Genomic DNA, 25,182 nt, shown 5'->3' with positions numbered 1-25,182 from the left:
ATTAATACTGGTTCTCAATTCTAGCTAGAAGATTTTAGTTTATAATGTGTCTATTTCTGACAATTGATCCATTTTTACCTTTTATTTCCATGTAATTTATTTTGTCTTAAAAACTCATTATTAGATAGGCTCTGTTTTAAAATAGCACCTTTTTTGTGTAAGTGCAAATAAAAACAAGTATATCTTGCAAACATTGGCTATATTTCAAATGTTGTTCTGGTCTGTATTGGCTTTTTACAGTACTGTTCAAAAGGTAGGGGTCAATCCAGCTTTGCCTAGTATTAAACAAAAGTATAGTAATTAAGTTGTTCAGAACCAGTTTTGAATACTTTGCAATGCTTTTCAACACTGTAGTGATTTAAGACAGTCTTAGTTAAGAGCACTCATTTCCCCTAGAAGTCCCTGTTTTATATTTTACCTTCTTCCACTCCATAGATGTCTATATTTCAGCACTTTTTATCTTCAGGAAGAATTGTACTTCAAAACAGAGCACTAAGGAAGGAAGTAACTGTACATTGTACTGATACCTGATATAAATGATTTATTGCTGGGAAGTTTTTAAGAAACATAAATACAGATAAAGGAATCAGAATATGAATGGGTGTGAGGAATATGAAGATATAGCAATTCTATTACCTACAAAGCATTATTTTTTTCCATAGTAGTGGAATCTGATTAATCATGAATGTAGTTCTTCATTGTTTGCATCTTAAACAAATAAGACAATCTTTAGATTTTTAGTCATTTATTCAGTAGATATGTACTGAATATGTGTGTGCAAGGCACTGATGCGTAAGACACACTTTCTGCCTTCAAGTTGCTTGAAGAAATAAAACAAGTAGCTTTTTTTTAAGAATAGTGAATTTTCCCTAAATTATAGTTGTTTGGAATAAGTGCCATAAACAAAATACGATAGTAGTTTAGAGAAGGGGGAGATTATTTCCAGCTGGGAGAATGTAGAATATTACAATAAACTCTGTTACTTGGTTGTTAGTAAGACTTTTTACCATTATGGAGCTCCTACAATAGAAAGAATAGATTTCAAAGGTTTTAAAAGTACTTGATGTTATATGACAATTATTTACATCATTTTTATAATTTAAAAATCTTTTAAAATGTTTTATTTAATCTTTCAACAACTGTTTTTCTGTTCTTTTGTCTAAGGACTTTCTTCATAAACACACTTTCTAGTTTAAGGAAGTGTTGTGTAACCAAATAAATTATTTGAATTCTCACTATGAGCCTAGCACTTTTATTCACATTCACTCCTCCCCCAAAAGTTAGCCACTTACCATTAATGATGTCATTCTATATCAACTTCCCACCAAGACACCTTTAAATAAGTAGTGGGCAGGGATCTATTTGACCTTTAGTTCAACTACATAAATGATTTAAGATATCACTTAAAAAATACTGTGGAGTGTTTTGAGCTACTAAGAGGAAAACGTACTTTCTTTTAAATATTCCTACAAGGATATATAAGCATGTGACATATTTGAAACTGAAATGTGAATTTGAATTCTTTGAAATATACAAGGATATATAAGGATGTGAATTTGTGAAATACTCATCTGCATGCCTTAGGTTTTTCAGTAAAATTGAAATGAGTTTTATGAACTTGATTAAGGTCATTTTTTCTGGTCTTTGTCTTTTGAATAAATAAGTAGTAGATTGAATCACAAGGAGTCTGAACAAAACAGAATAAAATTAAAGGTAACAGTAATTCTTTACTCTTTACTCAGTAACCCGAAATAGAAACTATGGAGCCATCAATGATTCTTTCTCTTAACCCTAACGTTCAGTCATTCACCAAGTATTGTCAATTTTATCTTTTAAATAGTTATTCATACCATATTTCAAAATAACCCTCATCATTACTCACATTATTGTAACAGTGTCTAAAACTGATCACCTTACTTCCTCTTTTCAATCTGTCCATTGCCACCAGAATTCTTACTCAAAAATTCCAGTCTGGTCTTGTGATTGATTCTCCTGCATATGGCCATTCCTTGATTCTCTGGGTATTCCCAGGATATTCACTCATAGAATATCCAAATTCTCAAATGTTCTCTGGCTTTTGGCTCTCTTTCTAAGGGTGGAAATGTACGATTCTTAAACTCTTCTCTTCCACTGGGGCTATAGCTTCTGTATTGCCACACCTTTGGACACTGTTCCCTTTCCCTAGAATGCCTACCTGTCTTCCTTGTCCTTCTTCCCTCCTCACCCTTTTGCTTCATTAACTCTTTTTTTTTTTCTTTGATTTATATTTAGGCATTCCTGACTCTTTTGCTTTTATTATCATTTTATGCAGAATTTTGTTGGCATAAACAAAATTTTGTTCGTCTCTTTTATACTCTAATAATTTGTATTGTTTGCCTCACTGTTCTGTAGAATTCTTGAAAGTAGCAGTTGTGATACCATCATGTATCACTATAAATCATTGTTTTCCAGAAAGCTTCTGAAATAATAGACACTATTTATTGTTTGTCACATGTGTGATACTTGGTAAGAACACATTACTTATAATCCATTGTACAACCCAATGAGGTAGTACTGTTATTGTTATCCCCATTTTACAGAATGAGAGATTTAATAACATTTCAAAGGTTTTCATTGTTAAGATTTGGCTGCGTAGGATTCAAAAGGCTTCTTCCCTATACTGCACTAAGACCCACTGTGTTACTCATTCTGAAGATTTGCTTGCATTCATTCTATCAGAGGATAAGCCTATAGTCAAAAAAATGGATATCTAATTGTGGCAGTTTAGAAATCACTAAACTGATTGAGGGAGCTTTTTTTTTCTCAAAGAAAGTTCTCTTCACATCCCTAAAACAAAGACAGATTCCTGAGTACCCTATTTGTAAGCACACTTGCGTGTCTTTATTGAACTTTTGTTTCCACGATTTGGATAAGAGGGAGTAAAGGTGTATATGTTTTAGACAGCTTTATTGACATATAATAATGTACAGTAAATTGCACGTGTTTAAAGTATGCAATTTGATAAGTTTTGACATATATGTAATCTTGAAATCATCACCACAATCAAGATAATTAACATATCCCTCATCCCCTAGAGTTTCCCCATCCATTTCACACCCATTTTCTTAGGCAACCAGTGACCTGCTTTCCTTCATTATAGATTAGTGTTCACATTCTAGAGTTTTATATATATGGAATTATACAGTATGTACTCTTTCGGTCTGGCTTTTTTCACCCAGCATAATTATTTTGAGATTCATTCATGTTGTGTGTATCAGTAGTTCATTCTAAAGGTGCATATTTTGAATTATATTTGTTACAGAAAGTAAATAATTATTTTCTTTCCCTCTTTTGTGTCTTATACTTTAGAAAAGGCTTAGATGGGACTGACTGAAAAGTTTGTTGACCCTAAAGTCCCTTCTGGAACTTATTTTGATATAAATCCGTTAACATTCCAGTGGAGATACAAACATTTTACGTACCCTTCTGCAAGGATTTAAATGCATTTCCATTTTCAATGGGTAGTCTTTCAGTAAACTTTTAAGAGTCTATTGTAAAATCAGCAGTTAAACTCACTTTTGGAGAATAATATTGTACTTCTGAAGATTTTCTTCTAGACCCTCCTGGGGGAGTCTTGGGGGAGACCTTTCGCTTGGTCTCCCATGAGAAGTGGGTATCTCTGAAGTGGCTCTCAGAACTTCACACTGGCATTAGCTATAGATATTGAGTGATACAGTTCTAACCAATAAATATGATTTGAATGACTTGTGTTAACATGGTATAAGAGCTCGGTATAGGGAAAAAAATGTGTCTTTACCACCCAATCTTGGGTAATTACATTTCAACCTTGCCATTTAATATTGGGAGGGAAAATCTTTTAGTCTGTTTTGAAAAAATAATAAAATGCTTAAAATCCATTATTATTGCTATCCAAATCTCACTTGCCTCTTTTTTATAATTTCAGGTGGGTATAACCCCTACATAGAGATAATTGAGCAACCCAGGCAGAGGGGAATGCGTTTTAGATACAAATGTGAAGGGCGCTCTGCAGGCAGCATTCCCGGGGAGCACAGCACAGACAACAACCGCACATACCCATCTATCCAGGTAACACACACCTGTCTCCTCTGTGTCTCACTCTTATTTGCTTCGTATTTCAGGTGCAGCAGTCACATTAAAGGCCAAGTTTTTTTCACAGTCATCTACATGGGCTTTTCTTCTTAACTGAGCTGTACTAGATAGATGTCTAGGGACATTTCTTAAAGATAGTATGGATTCTTCATCCCTGAACATAGTTATACATGAACTGTATGTTAATCTAAGTAGCGGTTCACAGGGCTTAGTGTCCATTGGCAGCCTTGGGTGGTGATTCCTCTCATGGAACACAGAGCTAATGAAGAAAAAGACTTTCTCTCTTTAAATCAGTGAGCAAAATTGTTCTGTAGATTAAAAACGTGGATCTGAGAACTCAATTAAAATTCTGCTACTTACAATCACTTGGCTAATCTCGGGGCTACGGGAATGGAGAAGGAACATTTTTGCCTCCTTCTTTCTTTACTTTTATTGCCTATCCCTGATACCCTCGATTGCATTGGCTGATTTGAAATATAGTTACTTTTTTAAAATAGTTTTTTCATATTAGTGTAAGTTTTGAAAGTGGTTTTTGATCCAAAATGATGTTGGTAATATACTACATACTTATAAAATGTACTATATTGATATTTTATATTTACATAATATATTTCATATGATTTTTTTATCCTCTAAATGCCAATTAAAAACCTTCATGGCAGAATGGATTTTGAAAAGTGTTACTTAATCTTTCATCAATAGGCCTTAATTCACGGGTTTATAACTAGATTATTTACAAAGTTTATTGAACTTAAGGGAGTTGAAACAAAGTGCTAAATTACAGAATAAGGCAATAAATTATAGAATAAGGTAATGGCAATTTATTGAATCCCAGGTTCCTAATTTTTATCGTATTTTAGGGTAGAATATGGAATTGAGTTATCTAAGTCCTATTATTTAAATGTTAAAATGAGAGACGTGCTAATAAAAGGTAAATAAGAAAACACTACTCTTCTAATCTTTTAAGAGCAATGTTTAACTCTTCTCCATAATTCAGCTTATTCTGTCCATTCTCTAAAATATTTCTAAGATCTGTAGCCTTACCATTCCAATAGGTCCTCAGCACTATACAGCTTGAGTTCTACATCAGCCTATCTTACAGTTTTAAGTGGTTACCCTCCCTTTCATTCAAAAAGGCAATAAATACTTCCTGGTTACTGTTCAAATTAAGTTTAAATTCAAAATTACAGATTCTAGTGCCCTCTTATCTGTAAAGCTACCACATCTTACTTAACTACCTTGCTCACTTGTCCTACGCTGGTTTTTATATTCCCTACTTTGTGCTTGCAAATTAGCTTCCAAACTAAACCTTAGTTCCTCCTCATGCTCAGAATGTCCTTCCTTTCCCATGCTTAAACTTTTCTCTTTGTTCTCAGTGTTGTAGATATACTTACTGCGGGAAAACCTAATTTTGTGAAAGTCAACTTGATTTATTGCCTATTATACAGTGAACTCTTGGGATATGCTTACTGATTAACAAGTATTTTTGTGAACTAAAATGTCACATATTAAGTAAAATAAGTGTATGTATTGGTGTCTTGTCATTTCCAGTGTGGCTTAAATATATACTTTGAAAGGATGTTTATGGTATGACAGGGAATCTAAGAGCATGGTATTCAGTGACTTAACATCGAAGTATTTCCTCATGCTCTGTGATAACATTTTGGTATAATTCTTCTTGTTTTTAAAAGGAAAATAAGCAGAATCGTATGATATGACCAGTTGAAATTAGGGCAGAAAATAATGTGCCAAGGAACTGAGAGGTAAATTCTTTCCAACTGGTATTCTCTGGAAAGTTTCATCCAAACTCCAGTAGCCAGACAATTACACTTTATTTATCTAGTGCTTGCTAACTAATTATATAAATTGAACTCTCACTTAGTAGATCAGTTCTTAATAAAAAATATTTATGAATCATCTATTTAATTCCCCCTTTTTCAGATTATGAACTATTATGGAAAAGGAAAAGTGAGAATTACATTGGTAACAAAGAACGACCCATATAAACCTCATCCTCATGATTTGGTAGGAAAAGACTGCAGAGATGGCTTCTATGAAGCAGAATTTGGACAAGAACGCAGGCCTTTATTGTAAGTATACAGTCACAGACATCTTCACACAGTTTCCTAACTGTGTTATTTTTTGTTATTTTTTAGAATAAACTTAATTTCTCATTCTACTTCTCTTTACTATAAGTGTACATTTAAATTTGCTTACCATTTGCATTAGAAGTACCCTTTTCTTCTGTACTAGTAGACATAGCTTATGGTATCAGGAATACTTTTTTATGTTGCCTAAAGTAAACATAAATTATTTTATGCTGTGATTTTCTTTTGAACAATTTATGAAAGGTTTTTTAATAAATGTTTATCTTTTCATTAATAGTTAACTTGAAAATTGCCAGAGATGTAAGAAAATCAACTGGAAAACTGGAATTATTATTTAGAAAAGGGCAGGTTATAAAATAACATACAATAGTTATAAAATTTTAAAAAGTATGTAACACTTGCTGTTGGTGAGACTTCCAGCAGATAAGTTCATTCATCATGTTGGTGAAAGAGTAGATTAATAAAATCTTTCTGGTAGGCATTTTAACAACTACATAGCAAAAGTCTGAAAAATATGAATGTCTCTTGAACCAGCAATTCTATTTCTAGGAATTTATCCTCTGAAAACAATTGTTTAAGCATGTTAAGATGCTTAGCTATGACGATATTCATTGCAGCTCTGTTTGTAACGGCAAAAATTTAGAAGCAATCCAAACAATAAACAAAGGGGATTAATTAAATGAACTGGTACATCCATGCAGTGTACTCCTATGCAGCCTTAAATATACCATTGCAGATATGTCTTTATAGAAAGATATTCATAATATATTAGTTACATAAAATATATTTAAAGCAATAATCTTTTTGTTTAAAATAAAATGTATACATACACATGGTAGTATATACACTGAGGTCTTAATAATAGTTGTCTCTAGGTGGGTGAAATTGTGGGGTTTCATGTTTTTCTTTTAACTTGGGTTTATAATTCATTTTTTTTGGTAATGAATGTACTGCATTTGGGGAAAAATGAAACAAATTACAACAAGAAAAAATAGTATCTGCCTTAGATATTAGTAGTGACCATTTAGAAAATATACTTTAAAATATTCCTCTTACAATAAGAACATAAAACATAAAATATCTAGTAATAAAAGCCCGTCAAGAAGTATTTCCTCTTTGCATTACTTGACCTCCCAACAGCATTTTACACTGTAGACCACTCCTTTCTTGAAGCATTCTGATTCCTTGATTTCTATGAGAACAAACTCTCCTGTTTTTCTACTTTCTGGCTGTTCCTTCTCAATCTTAGTTGCAGGCAGTTAAATTTTTGGACTACCTTAATCATGTTCAACAATGTCCCAATAGTGCCCTGTATAGCTGTCCTGCCTCTCCCCCCAATCCAGGATTCCATTAAGGATCGCACATTATATTTAGTTGTCATGCTTATTTAGTCTCCTTTAATTTAGAACAGTTTCACAGCCTTTTTTGGTCTTTCATAACATTAACATTTTTGAAGAGTCTAGGCTATTGGTTTTGAAGATTGTTGTTCAATATGGGTTAGTCTGAGTGACTGCTCATGATTATATCCATGTTACCATGAATAGCATGAATGATATTTTCATGTTAACATGAAACATTTTGGACAAGAAATCTGTGAGGGCAATGCTGTATTGTTCTCAAAGTATCCCTCTAGCAGCCATATGATACTAGTTTTTTCCATTGGTGATATTAATTGGTATTCTTTATAAAGAAAAATTTTCCCTCTTTACCCTCCCCTATTAACAAAAATACCACTATAGATCCATTCCCATATTCAGTGTTCACATTATTATTTTGATTTTCGAATTGACCCAAATTTGACCAGTGCTGGCACGCCCCTTCAGACTGTTTCCTGTGTTCTTTTAACATGCCCCGATTTTTCTTTGAGCACTTATTTACTTTCTTACACAACAAAGTGTTCAAGACTTGTACTTTTCTTGCTCTAGAACTGAAATCAAAAATCTTTTCTAAGGGTCCCTATTTTCTTTCAGTGGGGATTATACTTTGTCTGATTGCCTTTTTGATCTATTCTTTTAAATATTTCAGAAAAACCTCAAATAGAATATGCCCTAAACCATGATCTTACATGGTCATACCTCTCCTCTCATACTTGGTCTTCCAATATGCCTATCTTAGTGGTTGTTATAAAAGCCCAAACACAGGTGTCATCCTTGACACCCCTTACTCTTTCTGTGCCTCTTTCTCCCCAGTATGTCTTCCACTTTAGCCAAAGTGCTCTTTTTAAAAATGTAATTATTTATTCAGTGATCTTTTCAAGTACAAATCTGATTGTCACATCCCCGCTTAATACATTTTAATGGCTTTATGTGACTCTTGGAATAAGGACAACATTCCTTCTGAAGCCCACATGATCCACTTGTATTTTTAGCCATCTGTTATTCTGTGTTCTCCTTGAACTCTATACTCCAGTCACAAAAGCCTTCCTTTAGTTTCCTATGCTCACTGTGCTCTTCTGTAGGGACTTTTCTTCTGCCTAAAGTCTCTTTACTCTCCTCTTCCCATAGTTCATTTTTGTTCATAGTAAGTATCACTTCCTACAAGAAGCCCGTCTGCCCTCCCTGAATTGATCAACTCTCTCCCATCATAGAGCTCCCATGACATCATGAATATCTCCTTTATAAAAATTGTCATAGTTTCAGTTTAGCATTTGTGTGTGTGTGTGTGTGTGTGTGTGATTACTTAATGTGTCTATTTGCTTCATTAGACAAAAGGTTAGCAAATTCTTTCTGTAAAGGGCCAGATAGTAAATATTTTTGGCTTTTCAGACCATATGGTCTCTGTTGCAACGTTTCAGCTCTGCTGTTGCAGCCTGAAAGCACCCATAGACAGACATAAAAAAATCAGTTTATTGTGTTCCAATAAAATTTTACTTAAAAAAACAGATGATGAGCCAGATTTGGGTCCATGGACTATAGTTGGCCAATCCTTGCACTAGAGTGTGAGCTCCATGAGGGGAAGGATTGTATATCCCCATTACTTTCCAGAATTTTTGGTATATGGTAGGAACACCAAAACTTATTATGACTATGAATGAATGAATAATTTGACTCAGGTAATCTTTTGATGCTTGGTTCCTTCATGTCAGAATTTCAAAAATCCCTACTACATCTAATATTCTATGAATAGCAGTCAAATGTGATAATACAGATGAAACAAAATCAGGTATTGTATAAATATATTAAAATGGAGGATTCTTTAAAATCTTTTGTCAAAGAAAACATGAGAACCAAGCTAATAATCTTTCAAAGAAGTGGAATACTTTTGAGGAAGAGGATTGTGGTTTCAGGGTTTCAAGAAAGGATCTTAAATTTAGGATTTTATTTTTTAATTATTGGGGGCAGAGGAAGGAAATGTCAAAGATATTTTAGGTGCTAATAAAATCACCAGTGTGGCAAATGTGAAGAGTGAGAACATATGACAGCATGAGCATGGAGAGGGGCACACAAGGCAGGCAGCCTGCTGTTACAAAGAGCCATGTGAAATTTGAACAAATAGTAATGTTATTATAATCAGTTTTGCTTCCTTATTCACACCCACCCAACTTTAATGATGTCATGGTTTTTCCATGTGGGAACAAGTATGACTAGTGGTGGTAGGGGAGTTCCCCCAACCCTCATCTGTACTACACATGCAAATTAGTAATATTTGTAGCTATTGAGAAGTTTTCCATAAATGACATTTTGAAACTTTTGTTAAATATTATTGTTAGTATCAACCGTCTTTCTAATTGAAAAAACACATTTCAGTGCTTTATTATGATAAATGATTATAATGACTTCATATTATAGGGCATAAAACATATTCCGCTGCTACTAGCTCAGAAATTAGATGTCTGTGGAATGGAGTGGGTCAAGTATAAGAGGCCTAGCAGGCACGGTAGAAAACTGGAGAGCCTTGCGTAAATGGGGCCACAGGTTCTCAGCTCCAACCAGATGTTTCTGTGCCAGCCTACTGTTGCCAGACCTTTAAATGTACAAGAAGCCAGAAATCCAGACGTTTATACGCTAATAATTACCTGATTTTTAAATGTTGGTAGTCTGTGGTCATTTTTTAAAAACGTAGACAAACCTGTGGGCTTCAGTTCAGCCTGTGGGCATCTTTTTACAACTTTAGCTTTACATTATCAAATATACATATTTTATTGGTTTGATAATGAATTTGCTTGGGAGATGAATTTTAGCTTTTTGGTGTCACTTTCCTATTACTCTTCATCTACTTTGGTATATTTGACATAGGCATATTAGTAGGGTGTAGTTGTAAACTACTTTATGTAAAAATTACGTAGTATATATTATTTTTCTTTTAACACTTTTCTTAGAAATATAACCACACTTTTTTTTTTTTACCCTCACATCTCTATCATCGCAATTGGAAATGTATTTCATGCTTTACTATTTCCATCTGACAGTATGGTGGCTTTTCAATGTTGGATATACAAGTATACTTGATACTGGTAATATTCTTTAATAAAATCCCATTTATGTGCCCTTGTGTTTAACTATAACGCGGTTTGAAAGTTCTGTATTTTCTTTCTAGTTTTCAAAACTTGGGTATTCGATGTGTAAAGAAAAAAGAAGTAAAAGAAGCTATTATTTCAAGAATAAGGGCAGGAATCAATCCTTTCAAAGGTAAATATGTTTGATGTAATCATTTCTATTATTTGGATATTGACTTATTTGTGTGTTTTCTATTTGTATCTTAAACCTGTGTTTTAAAAGCTACCTTAAGTTCTATGTTCACTTTTCTACTTGTTGACTTACACCTGTATCTGAGGAATGAAGTACCTGTATGTTTAAAATCTGAAAATATAAATATGAAAAAAAAATTCTCATGCAGACAAGGTTTTCTTTTTTTTTTTTCCAACAAACCCGTTTTATTTATTGAGCACTTACTTGTTATTTGCCAACTACTGTGATACATGACAGATTTTAAATAAAGGAAAGTAAACAAAGAGAAAGCATTCATTACACAGGCCAAGAAACAAGCCCGGGCCTCCTTTAGGGGGTGAAAATTTTACATCTTAACTATTCCCACTGCCGGGTTTGGTAATTCTTGCTAAAGTCGATTATCTTCTTCCCTGCTTTCTTAAACAGACACAAATGAACAAAATCTGAAACATGTGTGTTAATTTAGGTACATCATTTTGGGCATCCTGTTTTAATAGCTTTTCTTTTTTAATTAGAAAAACAATATGTTGCTTGTGAAAAGTTGAAAAAGATTTTCTAATCACCCATGGTCATACCAACGAAAAAGCAACCACCACCAACATATTTGTGCATCTCTTTTTAGGCTTTTCTCCAGTCCATTTTTAGGAAGTTTTGCCTTAATAAAAGTATAATATATTGAACATAAAAGTTCATAACTTGCTCTCTTACAAGTTCACATTATAGTACAGACAGTTTTCTAGTAAGTATCCTTTGTTGAGCAATGTCTCTGGCAGGGTAAACTGAGACTTCTCCCCTCCCATTTGACTCCTCCATGGTTCCCACACAGCCCTCCACCCAGGAGATAAATCGTGGGCCTTAACCTTTTTCCCTCACTTTTTCCCCCTCCTGCCCCCCTGTATGGGAGCAGAGCCCACCTCTCCTCTGCTGTGACAGCAGAAGCTCGAAAAAGCAGAAAAGTGGTGCAGACTAAACAAATGCTGCTGTTCTGGAATTTGCAGGACCCAAGAATGAATTAAGAGACAGAGTCCTCTTATTTCTGTAGAGAGGAATTACAAGTCCCAGGGAGCAGGAGGTTCTAAACACTGAAATGGGAAGAAATAAAAGGGAGAAATTGTAGGAAGTGAAAAGAGATGTCAGTAGAGGTGGGGGGGGGCTGTGACATTCACATGAGATACCCTCTGACTAGTGGTGGCAGACAAGGTTTTCTTGTATCAGTGGAGAATGTCATTCTTTTCATTAAGAAAAGCTCCTCGGAAGCGTTGCGATTGTCTTTGAATGTGGCCTTCCTTTTGCCACTCCAGCATACAATGTATACTCACTCCCCTTTCTGAATGTTGAAAAGGCACTGTGGTTATAAGGTATTGGACTTCATTTAACTCTAGGGCATATTCAACAGAAAAACTTGAATTAATCTGTGGAAAAACTATAGAAATAGTAGAAGCTGTACAAAATATTTTCATGTCGTATTTGTGTATATGAATAGATATTTACTGGGTAACGGATTCCTTTGGGGATGGCACTATCTCGTGTGGCACCTGGCAGTTACAAGCACTGTATATAGTTTTAATAGATAAATGCTAGCATCCTACATTCCTTGTAAAGTCTTCCGCAACTACTGAAATATGCATAATACAGGAATTGAACAACAATAAAATTTTTGAAGAATAGATTTCTTTGTCGTATTTAAGATATTCTTATTTTGGAGGTTTGTATTTTTCCTGGGTGTATAATAATAACTTAAGGGATATGATGATAATTTAAGGAATATGCTTATAGACAATACTGTATTTTTATAAACCGTAAAGTCTATATCTCTTTTCTCTAGGTCTCTGTTTTTCATATTTTTCAGTTTAATGAGAAAAGTAAAAGTTCCCTTCTTCCCCTTAAGTCTTATTAAAAAAATCATTGTTAGTTTCAAGGGTACAAAAAAACATAGTGATTAGAGATTTATATACCTCACAAATAATACTATTACCCATCTGACACTGTACATAGCTTTTAGAATATTATTGACTGTGTTCCCTATGCTGTACTTTATATCCCCATGACTATTTTTTTTAAATTATAGTTGACATTCAACTTCCCTTTCAGTCTTATCTTGCCAGAAAAGACTACTGTAAAGTTTGATGTATATTTTCCTAGAATTTCCTTAATACATGTATAACCATTTATACACATATTTTTTGTGTAAATGGAATCATGCTAATTTCCTATTCAACTGCTGCTTTTTTTTTCACTCAGGACTATATCTTAAACATCTTTCCATGTTAATACTTAGTATTCTATTGTTTGGGTGGACCATAATCTGTTTATGTAGTTATCTATTAATGAACAATTAGGGTATTTTCATTTTATTTAAAAAAGTTCTATTGAATATATACTTTGAACTCTTGTGTGATTATTTCCTTAGGATACATTTTCAGGAATTTCTAGGTCAAGAGTATGCTCATTTAAAATTTTGATTCATTGCTAAAGACCAAACATTTAAATTAAAGAGGCCATCTAAATCTAGATGCAGTGTAAAATGGGGATAATGTAGTATGAAACAAGGAGATTATAAATAATAGCTATCGTTAAGTACTTTTTGTATGTCAAGGAGTAAATGTTAAGTGTTTCATGTACACTATTTTCTTTATCGTTAACAACTCTGCTTCACAGAAGAGAAAACCAAAGCTTTGGTTTACGTGCATTTCCCAAGTTGTGTAGCAAGTGCAGTGGCAGACCTAGAACTCCAATCCAGATCTCCTGACTCTAGTAGAAGAGGCATTAAAAAAGGAATATGCAGAAATCAAGACGAAAAATTTTTTTTGCGGGGGGGGGGGAGGTTATTTTACCAATCCAGAACCAGCCATGATGTTAATCACTCATATAGCACTTAGAATATTTCTTAGTACATAATAAGTGCTTTACATATTTTACTCCATTTTATTTTTATAGCAACCTATTAGGTAGATACTATTATTATCTCCATTTTATAAATAAGGAAATGAAAACGTAGAAGAAAATTTAAGTAATTTGCTAAAGTTCTTACAGCTGGTAAGTGGTGGCGTTAGGATGTGAACACTGCCGGGCTCCCAGACTCATGGTCTTATCTCTCTCCTACGCTGTTAGATGAATACAGATTTGGGGAAGGAACAATCCTGCCAATTGATCCTTCACAGTATTTGTGTTTTCTGTTGTTGTTTAGTTGTTTATTTAACACCCATTCCTTCCCCTAGCCTTTTTGCTATCTCTCTAGTTTAGGAATTTATCTCATAATTTGAGTTGTAGTTTTTCCTCCCATTAGAATAATCTTGGAACAGTGCTTTTACACATTGTGCTTAAAAAGTTGCAATGACTCTTTAAATAGTTGAAAGACTAAATGGCCCTGAATTCAAAGTCGTCCACGTGTACTGTGTTTCCCTGAAAATAAGACCTGACCGGACCATCAGCTCTAATGCGTTTTTTGAAGCAAAAATTAATATAAGACCCAGACTTTTAAGACAGGGTCCTGTCTTATAGTATGGTAAAATAAGTCCGGGTCTCATCTATTGGGTCATTTAATTATATATTATGTTAATTTTTGCTTCAAAAGACACATTAGAGCTGATGGTCTGGTTAGGTCTTATTTTCGGGGAAACGCTGTAGCTTCAGCAGATTTTTCATACCTTGTTTTCCACTGCTCCTCTTCATGAACCCTTCACTATTCCAGAAAAACTGTTTTGTTCACCTCCCTGACCATTTCTCAGTCCAACTTCTTCAGTTTTCTCAGTGTCACTGTAGGACTGTAAGCTTGCATCATTTTCAGCCTGGACCATTCTTGATAGCATCTAAACTTGTGTCCCTGCTTCTGTTCTTGATCTTCCTCCAAGCAGCTTATACATGCTGCATCCAAAAAGATCCTTCTAAAACCAGTATGAATCATTGCAGAACTCTGCTTATCACTCTTCAGTGGCTCCAAACAATCTTCAGCCGTGGTTCTCAGTTCGAATGTGCATAGGAATCCCACATTACTTGTTTAAAAAGTGGATTCCAGGCTACAATCCCACCAATTTGATAGGTCTGGGGGCCTGCAACTCTACATTTTAACAAGCACCTACGTCGATGTTTCTTATTTGACTGTGACTCAGAGAGGGAAATAGATTTATATCTCTGCCCAATACATAATATGTGCACACAAAGATAAAAACCAATACTCTTACTACATGTAGTACATCCTCTATTCCATTCCTTTCCATTCCATTTCTTTTTTCCCCTCAAAATGCTTATCCAACCCACTAAATTAATTTTATGACCAATGGTCCCAAATTACAATTTGAAGATTTCTGCCATACATGATTCTAATGCAGGTGACCCTGGACCATACTTTAAGATACTCTGATCTACTTGCTAAATTCAATTTCTCAAGCATGGCATTCAAAGCCCTTCATAATCTGATCCTTTTTTTCCATTCCAGCTTCATCTCCATCTTTCATCCTCTGCCTCAACTTCTTATCTCTCCTTCCTCGAACACTGAGAGTACACATGCACGCTTTATTTTTGCCATTCTGAACTATTTGCCATGTTAGAAGAGCCATATTCTTTCTTGCCACTGTGCCTTTATACATGCATTTCCCTTGCATGGAGTGCCCTGATCTGCTTGGTGAATTCTTCTGCTCAAGCTTCAACTTTAAGGGTCACTTCTTTCAAGCTTTCCTTGACCTTCCCAAACATAGTGAAATATTCTCTGTTTTCCAAAGATGTTGTACACATTGCTAATATGGTTTGTTCTAACTTTGTTTACATGTTTCTCCTTCACTAAATCATGAGACTCTGGAGGGCAGGAACTGTCTTATATGCATCTCTGGCACCTAGCCTGTGTCTGGCACATGGTAGAGGCTTAATTAAAATTTTTTGAAAGAATAAATGAACACGTGAATGAACATACCTTGTTTGTACTTGTCTACCAAAAATAATCAAGTTGTTTTCCTTACCTGAAATGTCCTGAAAGCCTTTTTATTTCTCTCAGCCCAGGGTAATATCTTCCTCATTATACCAACACTCAGCAATTAATCATGAAAAGCTTTGTGACATCTATTGGATCATTTAATTCTTCAGCAGTTGTCTTCTAAGATGAGTTTCATGCTCATTGTGGACAGGGTCTATGCGGAACTTGCTTACGTTTCACTTTGGCACCTAAACAATGTATTTGTATTACTGTTACATTAAATATCTGTCTCCACAGATAAGTGCCTTGAGGTAATGAGTTTCCTACCTATATGCAGTAGGTTAATCATTTTAACTACTTATGCATTCATTCATTCAACAGATTTTTATCTCATTAGTCCTAGTTTGTTCTAGGTGCTTGGGATAAGTCAGTGAACAAAACAGAAAGAAATTCCTGCCTTTGAAGAGTTTATATTCTAGTGGAGAGAGACCAACAATTTAAAAATTTACTAATTAAATATATTATGTGATTTATTAGTAAAAATGCTAAGGAAGGGAACAAAACAGCAATGTAAGGAGCTGGGAAATCTATACCTAAGGAGACAGACTACACATTTAAATAGGATGATTGGAGTAGGCCTCATTCTCTATTCTAGTGCAGTTTTCATAATAGAAATATTAATTATTTTATTGTTTTTTCTAGAATATTGGAATAAAACCTAAAATGTGCTTTTTTTAATACTAAACAAAACAGTCGAATTTCACCCCCCTGAAAAAACTCAAGACACTAAAATCTAATTAAAATGACCTGAACTCAACTGTAGAATTATCCTTTCTTTGGTAGTTTATATTATTTTCAGGAGATACTAGTTCAAATTATGCCACTTATATAGGAATTTGTCAAAGCTGAACTGATATTTTTTGTAGATTTATCACTTAACATAGGAAAATTCTACTGGTCAAGAATCACAAGAGAGTAGCTGACTTTGTTTTGTGTTACACATTTATGATATACAGAAACAGTGGAATTGGAAATGTTTAGCAGAATAGGATCTACAAATTCTAGTCTATAGACTGATGCTATCTCATTGTGACAGTATGTTCTCTAAAGATCAAACATCAGATGAGAATACAAAGACTATTAAAAATTATTCTTACTCTGCATAGGATTATTTTGAGTACTGCATCATCTAGTATGTTTTAAGGCCTGTCCTTATCTTTTTGCAATTAGTTCTTTAAAACAGGAATTATCTATTGCAAATGGGATATATAGCAATCAAGTAGTGTTAAACTTGAGGCTTCATGTGAAATATTGTTCAAATTTTGTAATATGTGCTAAAGTCTAAATTGGGTGAGGACTTTAAAGCCTCCATTACCAAATTTTCTCAGCGTCCACTTCACTGGAACAAAAGAATGCCAGTTAGATTTCACAGAGGACTGTTACTGCAAAATTTAATTTAATTCACATTTTCTGGCCATGTAATTAATGACATACAAGGAATTCTAGTATTCCATGATTAAAATCCATAGGATTTTGACAAGAAATTTGCAATTCCATTTTCTTAGGCATTTTATGATTTTTCCATGTACAGAGGACATTGAGTTGTTACGAGAGCACTAAGACTGTTTTGCAGTTGAGTTTGGAGGAATTATTTTTTAATGGTAGTCTAAAAGGGAGTACCGTTTAAAAAGACACATAGTTTCTAACATAGATTCTTATCTCTGAAGTCTGGTTTAATACAAGAAAATAAGATATAAGAGCCTTTCCTCACAGCTTAAAACCTAAAGCTTAAAAAGCAAGAAGGAAGAAAAGGTTTTTGTGCTTCATTATCCTTTCTTCATTGCAGTCATGTTAGTTTTCCAAGCCTTCTTTGATTACCACTAGGCAGAACTTGGGGCACTCTTTTTATGTGTTCATACTCCTTGACCATTATCCCATTATAAGACTTTTCATGTTACATTATATAATTTTAGTTTATGTCCCTGTTTCTCACCCAGATACTAATCTCACGAAGGGTAAACACTGTCTTTTTCAATCCTGTATCTGGCATTTATTTCAGTTTGTATCCCAGAATGGAAGCTCAATAAATATGTTGAAAGAAGTAACTTAATGATAGACTGCTGTGACCATTTGCCTTTGCCTGGCACATGGACACTTAAATGTTAGCTTGTATTATATATATGTATTTATGGGATAATCTATATCTTTTAAGTAACAAATTAAATAAATTATAACTAAACTTTATATTTTTTTCTTAAATGAGGCATAGCTCTTAAAATGGTTACTCTATATACTGTGTATTTTTGTCCTGTTGCTTACTTTTTTTTCAGTAATATTTAACTGAATTTTAGAATTGTCACAGCCTTCAAATTTTAGAAATGTCACATTTCTAGAGCTAGTAGATGTTATAATTGATTTTAAAAATGTAATCCCTACTTTCAAAAGAAAATACATCGTGATAATAACTTTTTGATAAAAATGAAGTTCTTATTACACATACACACTGCTCTGAGGACTAAGGAGTAATATTTATTTCTAAAGATATATTAAGGAGAACAATTTTTACCTTGAGTCCTTTTGATTAAGTCTAAAGGGAAATTTTAAACTAGTTTCAGAGGAATTTGATTGGTCTTATTCTTCCTTTTGCTAGATTTTCGCATAAGTTAAAACTGAGTGCCATTTTTTACACTACAGAATAAAATACCACATTTTGCATTATAAAATGATAATGTATATATTAAAAAGCCTACAGTGAGCATTTTCCTCAGTGGAGGAAACATCAGAAGCATTCGCTTTGAAATTCGGAGTGAGAAAAGGATGTGCACTCTCGCCACTTCTGCTCAGCATTGTAGTGGAGATTGTATGTAGCCAGTGCAGTGTGATCTGATTGAAATGAGGAAATAAAGCTGTAATTATGGGCAGCTGTTATTTACAGTGAAAACTCAAAAGGATATACAAATAGATTATTTAAATAACAAACTTAAAATGATGAACAATGTAAAATTAATATACAAAAATCAGTTTTGTTTCTATACATCGGCAACAAATAATTAAAGGAAATATTGTTAGAAAATATGAAGTACATAGCAACACATGAAAGAAACAATTATCAAGATTTCTTTAGGGAAAATTAGAAAATTGTATTATGAGGTATAGAGAACATCTAATTTGATGGAAAGGTATATCATGTTCTCTAATGTCAATATTATAAAGATGGCATTTCCCCCCGCCCCAAAATTGATAAACCAATTCAGTGCAATTCCAGACAAACTCCCAACAAGATTTTTCATTAAATATATGATAAGATGATTCCCAACAGGAAAAGGAAGACACTTTATAGAGGAGGAATAGTGATGAGAAACTGACCTTGTCAAATATTGGGGTTTATTATGAAGAAAGTATTAATTAAGGCAGTGTGATACTGGGGTAACAATGGACAGATGGACTGGTGGAGTAGAATTAAGAACCCAAAACAGATCTAAGAAAATATGACGCATTTGTATATGATAGAGGCAGCATGTCAGATCAAGAGAAAGAGGAAATATTTGATACATGAAACTGAAAAAAAATGGTTATTTATTTATGTTGGGTTTCCTACCTCTCACCATATACAAAAATCAGATGATAATGGATTAAAGACTTTAAATCAACACTTTAAAAACTCTTGGTAGAAAATATTAGTAAATAGATTTTATTCCTTGGGGTATAGAGAGGTAAGACACAAAAAGTTTTTTATAAAACAGTTGATAAATTTGATGATGTTCTTTTTTTATTAAATTTATTAGGGTGACATTGTGTAGTAAAATTATACAGGTTTCAAGTAAATATTCTTAATTTCAGTTTATTGTATTTTTCAGTTCTAGAATTTGATCCCTTTTTAATGGTTTCAGTTTCTTTAATAAACTTGCAATCTTGTCTTTTAACTCCTTGAATACATTAAGTATAATGATTTTAAGTCGTGTTTCTGCAAACTTCAGTATTTGGATACTTTGTGGTCTATTTCTATAGTCTGTTTTTTCTTTTCTTTTCCTTTTCTCTTTTCTTTTCTTTTCTTTTCTTTTCTTTTCTTTTCTTTTTTCTTTTCTTTTCTTTTCTTTTCAATTCACCTTATTTTGTCTCCTCGTATGCCTGTTTATTTAAAATAGACCAGTCATATAGAATACCAGTCATCATATTTGAAAAATTGTAAAGATTTTTGGCTTAAGGTGTTATCTCCCTTCAGAAATTTTTCTTGCTATAGGTGGCTATTCATACTAGCACTCCCAGATTACTTAAAATCAGTGAATGATTTAGGTTATTTGAAACTAGTTTTTCATCCCTGTGAGGTCTAGTATCTTTCCAGTTCACCCTCACTCCTAGGGTACAGCTCTGAGGCCCCAACAAAAGCACTGGGCATTTATTAGGTTCTCCATCCTTGGCAGACCCATCTATTTTTCCCCTACAGTCTTATTGAGAGTTCATCTCAACTTCTTATCCTCTTAGCCATACCTCTTACAAAATGGCAGACTATATCTGGAAAAAAGAGGCTGCTTCTTTTGAATTTACCTCTCTGGATTTTTGTGATACTGTGATTTATAATAAGAAATACTGTGTATTTGATCTTCATCCCCATTCCTGGCACAGAGCTCCTGCAATCCTTGGAATTTGCTAAGTGATAGGAGTAAAAAAAGGTGAAAAGAGTGTCCTTTGTTTTCATAACAAGCCCCTTTCAACCATAGGTAAGTTTATGTTAATGAGATGACTTTTGGAAAACCCCTAAGAATGAGGGGGTAGGGGGCTCTGGTTGCCAGAGGAGCTAACCACTTATTAGAGTTGGAACTTTCAACCGCATCCACTTAACTCTGGAAAGGGAGGGACTAGAGGTTGAATTAATCACCAGTAGCCATTAATTTAATCAGTCATATCTACGAAATGAAGCCTCCATAAAAATCCTCACTGAAGGGGTTCAAGAGCTTCTGGGTTGGTGAACCTGCAGAGGTGCTGGGAGGGTGGCATTCCCAAAGAGGGCATGAAAGCTCATTGCCACTTCTACATACCTTCCGTTTTCACCTTTTCTATCTGGCTGTTCCTGCATTGTTGCCTTTTATAATAAAATGATAATCCAATATGTAAATTGTTTTCCTGAGTTCGTTAAGTCATTCTAGCAAATTATCAAACCCATGGAGTGGGTCATGGAACCCCAATTTGTAGCCAGTCAGAAGCACAGGTGATAACCTGGACTTGTGATTGGTGTCTTAAGTGTGTGGGGGGAGGAGCAGTTTTGTGAGCTTGAGCCCTTACTTGTGGGTACAAACTCCAGGTGGTTAGTGTCAGAATTGAGTTAAATTGTAGGACACACAGTTGGTGTCCTGAGAGTTTGGAGAATTGCTATGTATGAAAAAACACATATACATCAGAAGTGTTGGTGACTAGTGAGTAGAGAGAAACAGGAATGTTTTTCTTACAGTTTCTTTCTTCCATATCTTGGGCCCATGATTCTTCATCATCTTCTTAGCTCTCTGATGCCTTTAGAGGATTTTTGTTTCGTATTTTGTGCACCTGTTTTAGTTCTCATGGTAGAGTTCGTCCCAATTACATATGTCACTTGCCATTACCAAAAGTAGAACCTCCCTTTGTTGATTTTTACTTTACTATTTTCTACAGCAACTTATGGAAATGTCTAAATGTTTGGTTGTTCAATAGGCCTTTAATTCTTCAGTCACTCACGAACTAAGGAACTACAGAGGGTGTCAAAAAATCTATCCACATTTTAAGAAAGGAGAAAACTGTATTAAAATTGTAATAATATATGCTGATAACAAAAGATGAATACAAGTCATGTGTATACATTTTTTTGTCCCCCCTGGTATTTGATAAATATTTATTATATGTAAACCACTATGTTCCATGCTTAGTTGAGATGCAACATGCATTACACACTCAATCTGCCTTCATGGAACTTAACCATAATAGATTAGAAGAGGCACGCAGAGAGGATATCATGTAAGATTTTTTAAAAACTTTAAATGTCAATATATCAATTTAACAAACTCATTGTATTATTTCTTAAAGAATGGGGTTTTGTTTTTTTTTTAGAACTATAAAATTTTCCTGCTGTAGGGTTTGTCTTTGCATGTAAAATTTCTTATGGAAACTAGCTACATTATATCATCTAGTATCCTCTTGGTATTTTATCTCTAAATATTGATCTAAATTTGAGTAGATATTCCTTTTGTCATTTTTATACAAAACATAAAATTTTCTAATAACGTTCAGTTTTTAAGAGCATGGACTCTAGATTCAATGACTTGAGTTTGAATTCCTACTCTACTACTTCTTAGCTGTGAAACTTTGGAAAAGTAATTTCATCTCTTTAAAATCAGTTCCTCATTTGTAAAATGGGGATGATAGTCATACTTGTACAGGTTTAGGAGATAGTTCTTAACACAATAACTAGATTAATACATGCTTGTTGAATTAATGAATGAATGCCTATTCTCTGTTGTATATAACCTGCAACCAACCATCTTTGTAAAAAGTTAGTATTAATGTCAATTTGGGATTGTTCTCTAAATTCTAGATGACTGGGGTAGTTACATCCTGACCATGGCCATAACTTAGTAAATACTGTTAGATAACGACTACATGACATACTAATGATAACAGGTGTTTTTGAGATTGTGTACCATTCTATTTTTGTTAGTGCAGATTTGGGTGCTACTCAGGGTTATTGGACAAATTGGGCAGGGTGGAGGATCTAGCAGGATTTTAGTTCTATGTGCTTATTCTACATTCTTTTTTTTTTTTTAAATGTACCATTCAGTCCCTGAAGCGCAACTGCTTGATACTGAAGATTGTGACCTTAATGTGGTAAGATTGTGTTTCCAAGTTTTCCTCCATGATGAACATGGTAATTTGACAACTACTCTACCTCCTGTGGTTTCTAACCCAATTTACGACAACCGTAAGTACTTTATTGTCTTGTATTTGTAGCCTTAGCTTTTTTTTTTTAACATAGTTTAATTTTTAAAAGTATTTTGGTAATTAGAAAAGCAGTATGTTTATTATAAGTAAAAGTCAACATTCCTGAAATAAATAACAAGGGTTATTTTCCTATAGTAAATCTCCTCTAACCTCATTCTCCAAAGATAATCACTGTCCTAGGGTACATATTTCATCAGTTTCTTCTTCATGTATATACAAATACATCATCATCATTCACACATATCTTTTTGACAACTTTAAAAAAAAATCATCACTGACCTTTTAAACTTACTTTTTTTCTTTTTAGCAATATATCTTGAACCTCTTTCCCTTTCAGGCACCTTATTCTTTTTCCGTAGCTGCATATTTCCTTATATAGCTATATCATAATTACCCTACTACAAGACATTTGGTTTGTTTCCTTCTCAATTTTTTTCTTTTTGTTCTAACAAATTATACTGTAATAAATATCCTGCGTGTACATGTAGCTCTCTAGCATAAATTTGCAGAAGTAGAAATGTTGGCAAATACTAGATCAAAGGATACAGATATTTATAGTTTTAAAAGAGTATGAAATTGCCCTCAGTGTGTGTGTGTGTGTATTCTTATATATGATCACCAGTGGTATATGACTATACCTGTTTTGCATGTACAAGGATAGTGGGATATAGGGCTATAAAGGTAGATCAGAGTATTCTTATCATGGAGAGCTTTGAATGCCAAGGAGAGTTATTGGAATAATATTGGCCAGATAATAGGAAGCATAAAAATTGCATTGCCATAGTGGTCATAATTTAAGCACATTAATCTGTGGGTGGCTGATTAGTTCCGTTGGTTAGAACGTGGTTCTGATAACACCAAGATTGCCAGTTCTATCCCCACATAGGCCACTGTGGTCTGCGCTCTCCCCCCGCCAAAAAAAAAAGAAGATTAATCTGATCACAGTGTGTAGGATCAGTTGAAAGAATTAGAATTTAGAAGCACGAAGATTTCATTAGAGGACATGTCATTGCCTAGAAATGAAGTCACAAGGCTCTATACCAGGTTGGGCAATGTAGTTAGAAAGGAAAGGGACAGATGTGGATGATTAATGTATTAGGTTGGTGCAAACATAATTCCGGTTTTTGTAATTGTTTTTAACCTTTTAAACTGCAATTTATTTTGCACCAACCTTATACTTAGTGTCCTTAATTTACTTATACAGTAAAGCTTTTATTTAGTCTATAAATTGTTTTCCTAAAATTCTCTCCATCAAAAATGAATAAAATATATTCCTAAGGTAGCAACCCATTTAAAAAAAATCCTTCATATTTAGGTGCTCCTAATACTGCAGAGTTAAGGATTTGTCGTGTAAACAAGAACTGTGGAAGTGTTAGAGGAGGAGATGAAATATTTCTACTCTGTGACAAAGTTCAGAAAGGTATTTATTTATTTTTGTTTGTTTCATTGAATTCAGAATATATTTTGTATTAATAGATACATTTTACTTTGCTTTCCCATTGATGTTTCTTTGCTTTCATATTCACTAGATGACATAGAAGTTCGGTTTGTGTTGAATGATTGGGAAGCAAAAGGTATCTTTTCACAAGCTGATGTACACCGTCAAGTAGCCATTGTTTTCAAGACTCCACCATATTGCAAAGCTATAACGGAACCAGTAACAGTGAAAATGCAGTTGCGGAGACCTTCTGACCAGGAAGTTAGTGAATCTATGGATTTTAGATACCTGCCAGATGAAAAAGGTGCGACTTCTTTGTGGTAGTGTTTTATATATTTCTTAAAGTTAGTCCTGCTAATAATGTTTTCTTGTAAGATAGGTGGGAATATAATTATGTTTTCTTCATAATTTACGTTTCTTTGCCTGAAAGTTTTAATTTGATTTTTGACTGACCTTTATGCTCTTTGCATCTCTTTCTTAGGTAAGAAATCTGGAATAATTTCAAAGTGTCTGTTTATCAAAATCTGTTTTATATTTTAGGGGTTTTTTAGTCCTTACTGTGTCCTACTTATAGATGGCAAACTTGCCAGTCAAAGAGTGGTCTCCATTTTGGTCCTTTTCTGCCCTTAATGCATTAGTTGACATTGTTGATTTATAGGTATTATAAGAAAACAAGATGAATATGAAACTATTGCCAACTAAGACAAATATCCTTTCCTACAGTTGCACTCTGCAACATTTATTAAATCCATATTATATACTTATTGAAAATATTTTCTATATAGGAATAAAACACCTATTTATTTATTTATTGAAGGAGATGAAGCATAATACTATGATGATTCACATGCTTTCCTGGTTTCTTTCTAACCAGATACTTATGGCAATAAAGCAAAGAAACAAAAAACGACTCTACTTTTCCAGAAACTGTGGCAGGATTGTGGTAAGAATGTTTTGAATTGATTTGTATTCAAATAGATTTTGGGTTTT

General features: G+C 33.7%; 1 protein-coding gene across 1 annotated transcript in view; it reads left to right on the top strand.

Moving 5' to 3' along the window:
- REL (REL proto-oncogene, NF-kB subunit) overlaps positions 1–25,182 on the top strand; it is a 33,754-nt gene that overhangs the window by 5,743 nt on the left and 2,829 nt on the right. Inside the window, exons 2-8 of the mRNA XM_081069045.1 lie at positions 3,944–4,086; positions 6,052–6,200; positions 10,755–10,846; positions 22,594–22,734; positions 24,070–24,174; positions 24,284–24,496; positions 25,067–25,135. Of these exons, the coding sequence (XP_080925171.1) occupies positions 3,944–4,086; positions 6,052–6,200; positions 10,755–10,846; positions 22,594–22,734; positions 24,070–24,174; positions 24,284–24,496; positions 25,067–25,135 (912 nt within the window). The remainder of the gene's footprint in view (positions 1–3,943; positions 4,087–6,051; positions 6,201–10,754; positions 10,847–22,593; positions 22,735–24,069; positions 24,175–24,283; positions 24,497–25,066; positions 25,136–25,182) is intronic.

The sequence above is a fragment of the Rhinolophus hipposideros genome (genome assembly GCF_964194185.1).
Source record: "Rhinolophus hipposideros genome assembly, chromosome: 12".
In the NCBI taxonomy this organism is placed as follows: domain Eukaryota; kingdom Metazoa; phylum Chordata; class Mammalia; order Chiroptera; family Rhinolophidae; genus Rhinolophus; species Rhinolophus hipposideros.
The sequence above is the reverse complement of the archived record's forward strand: the minus strand, read 5'-3'. Positions and strand labels throughout refer to the sequence as shown.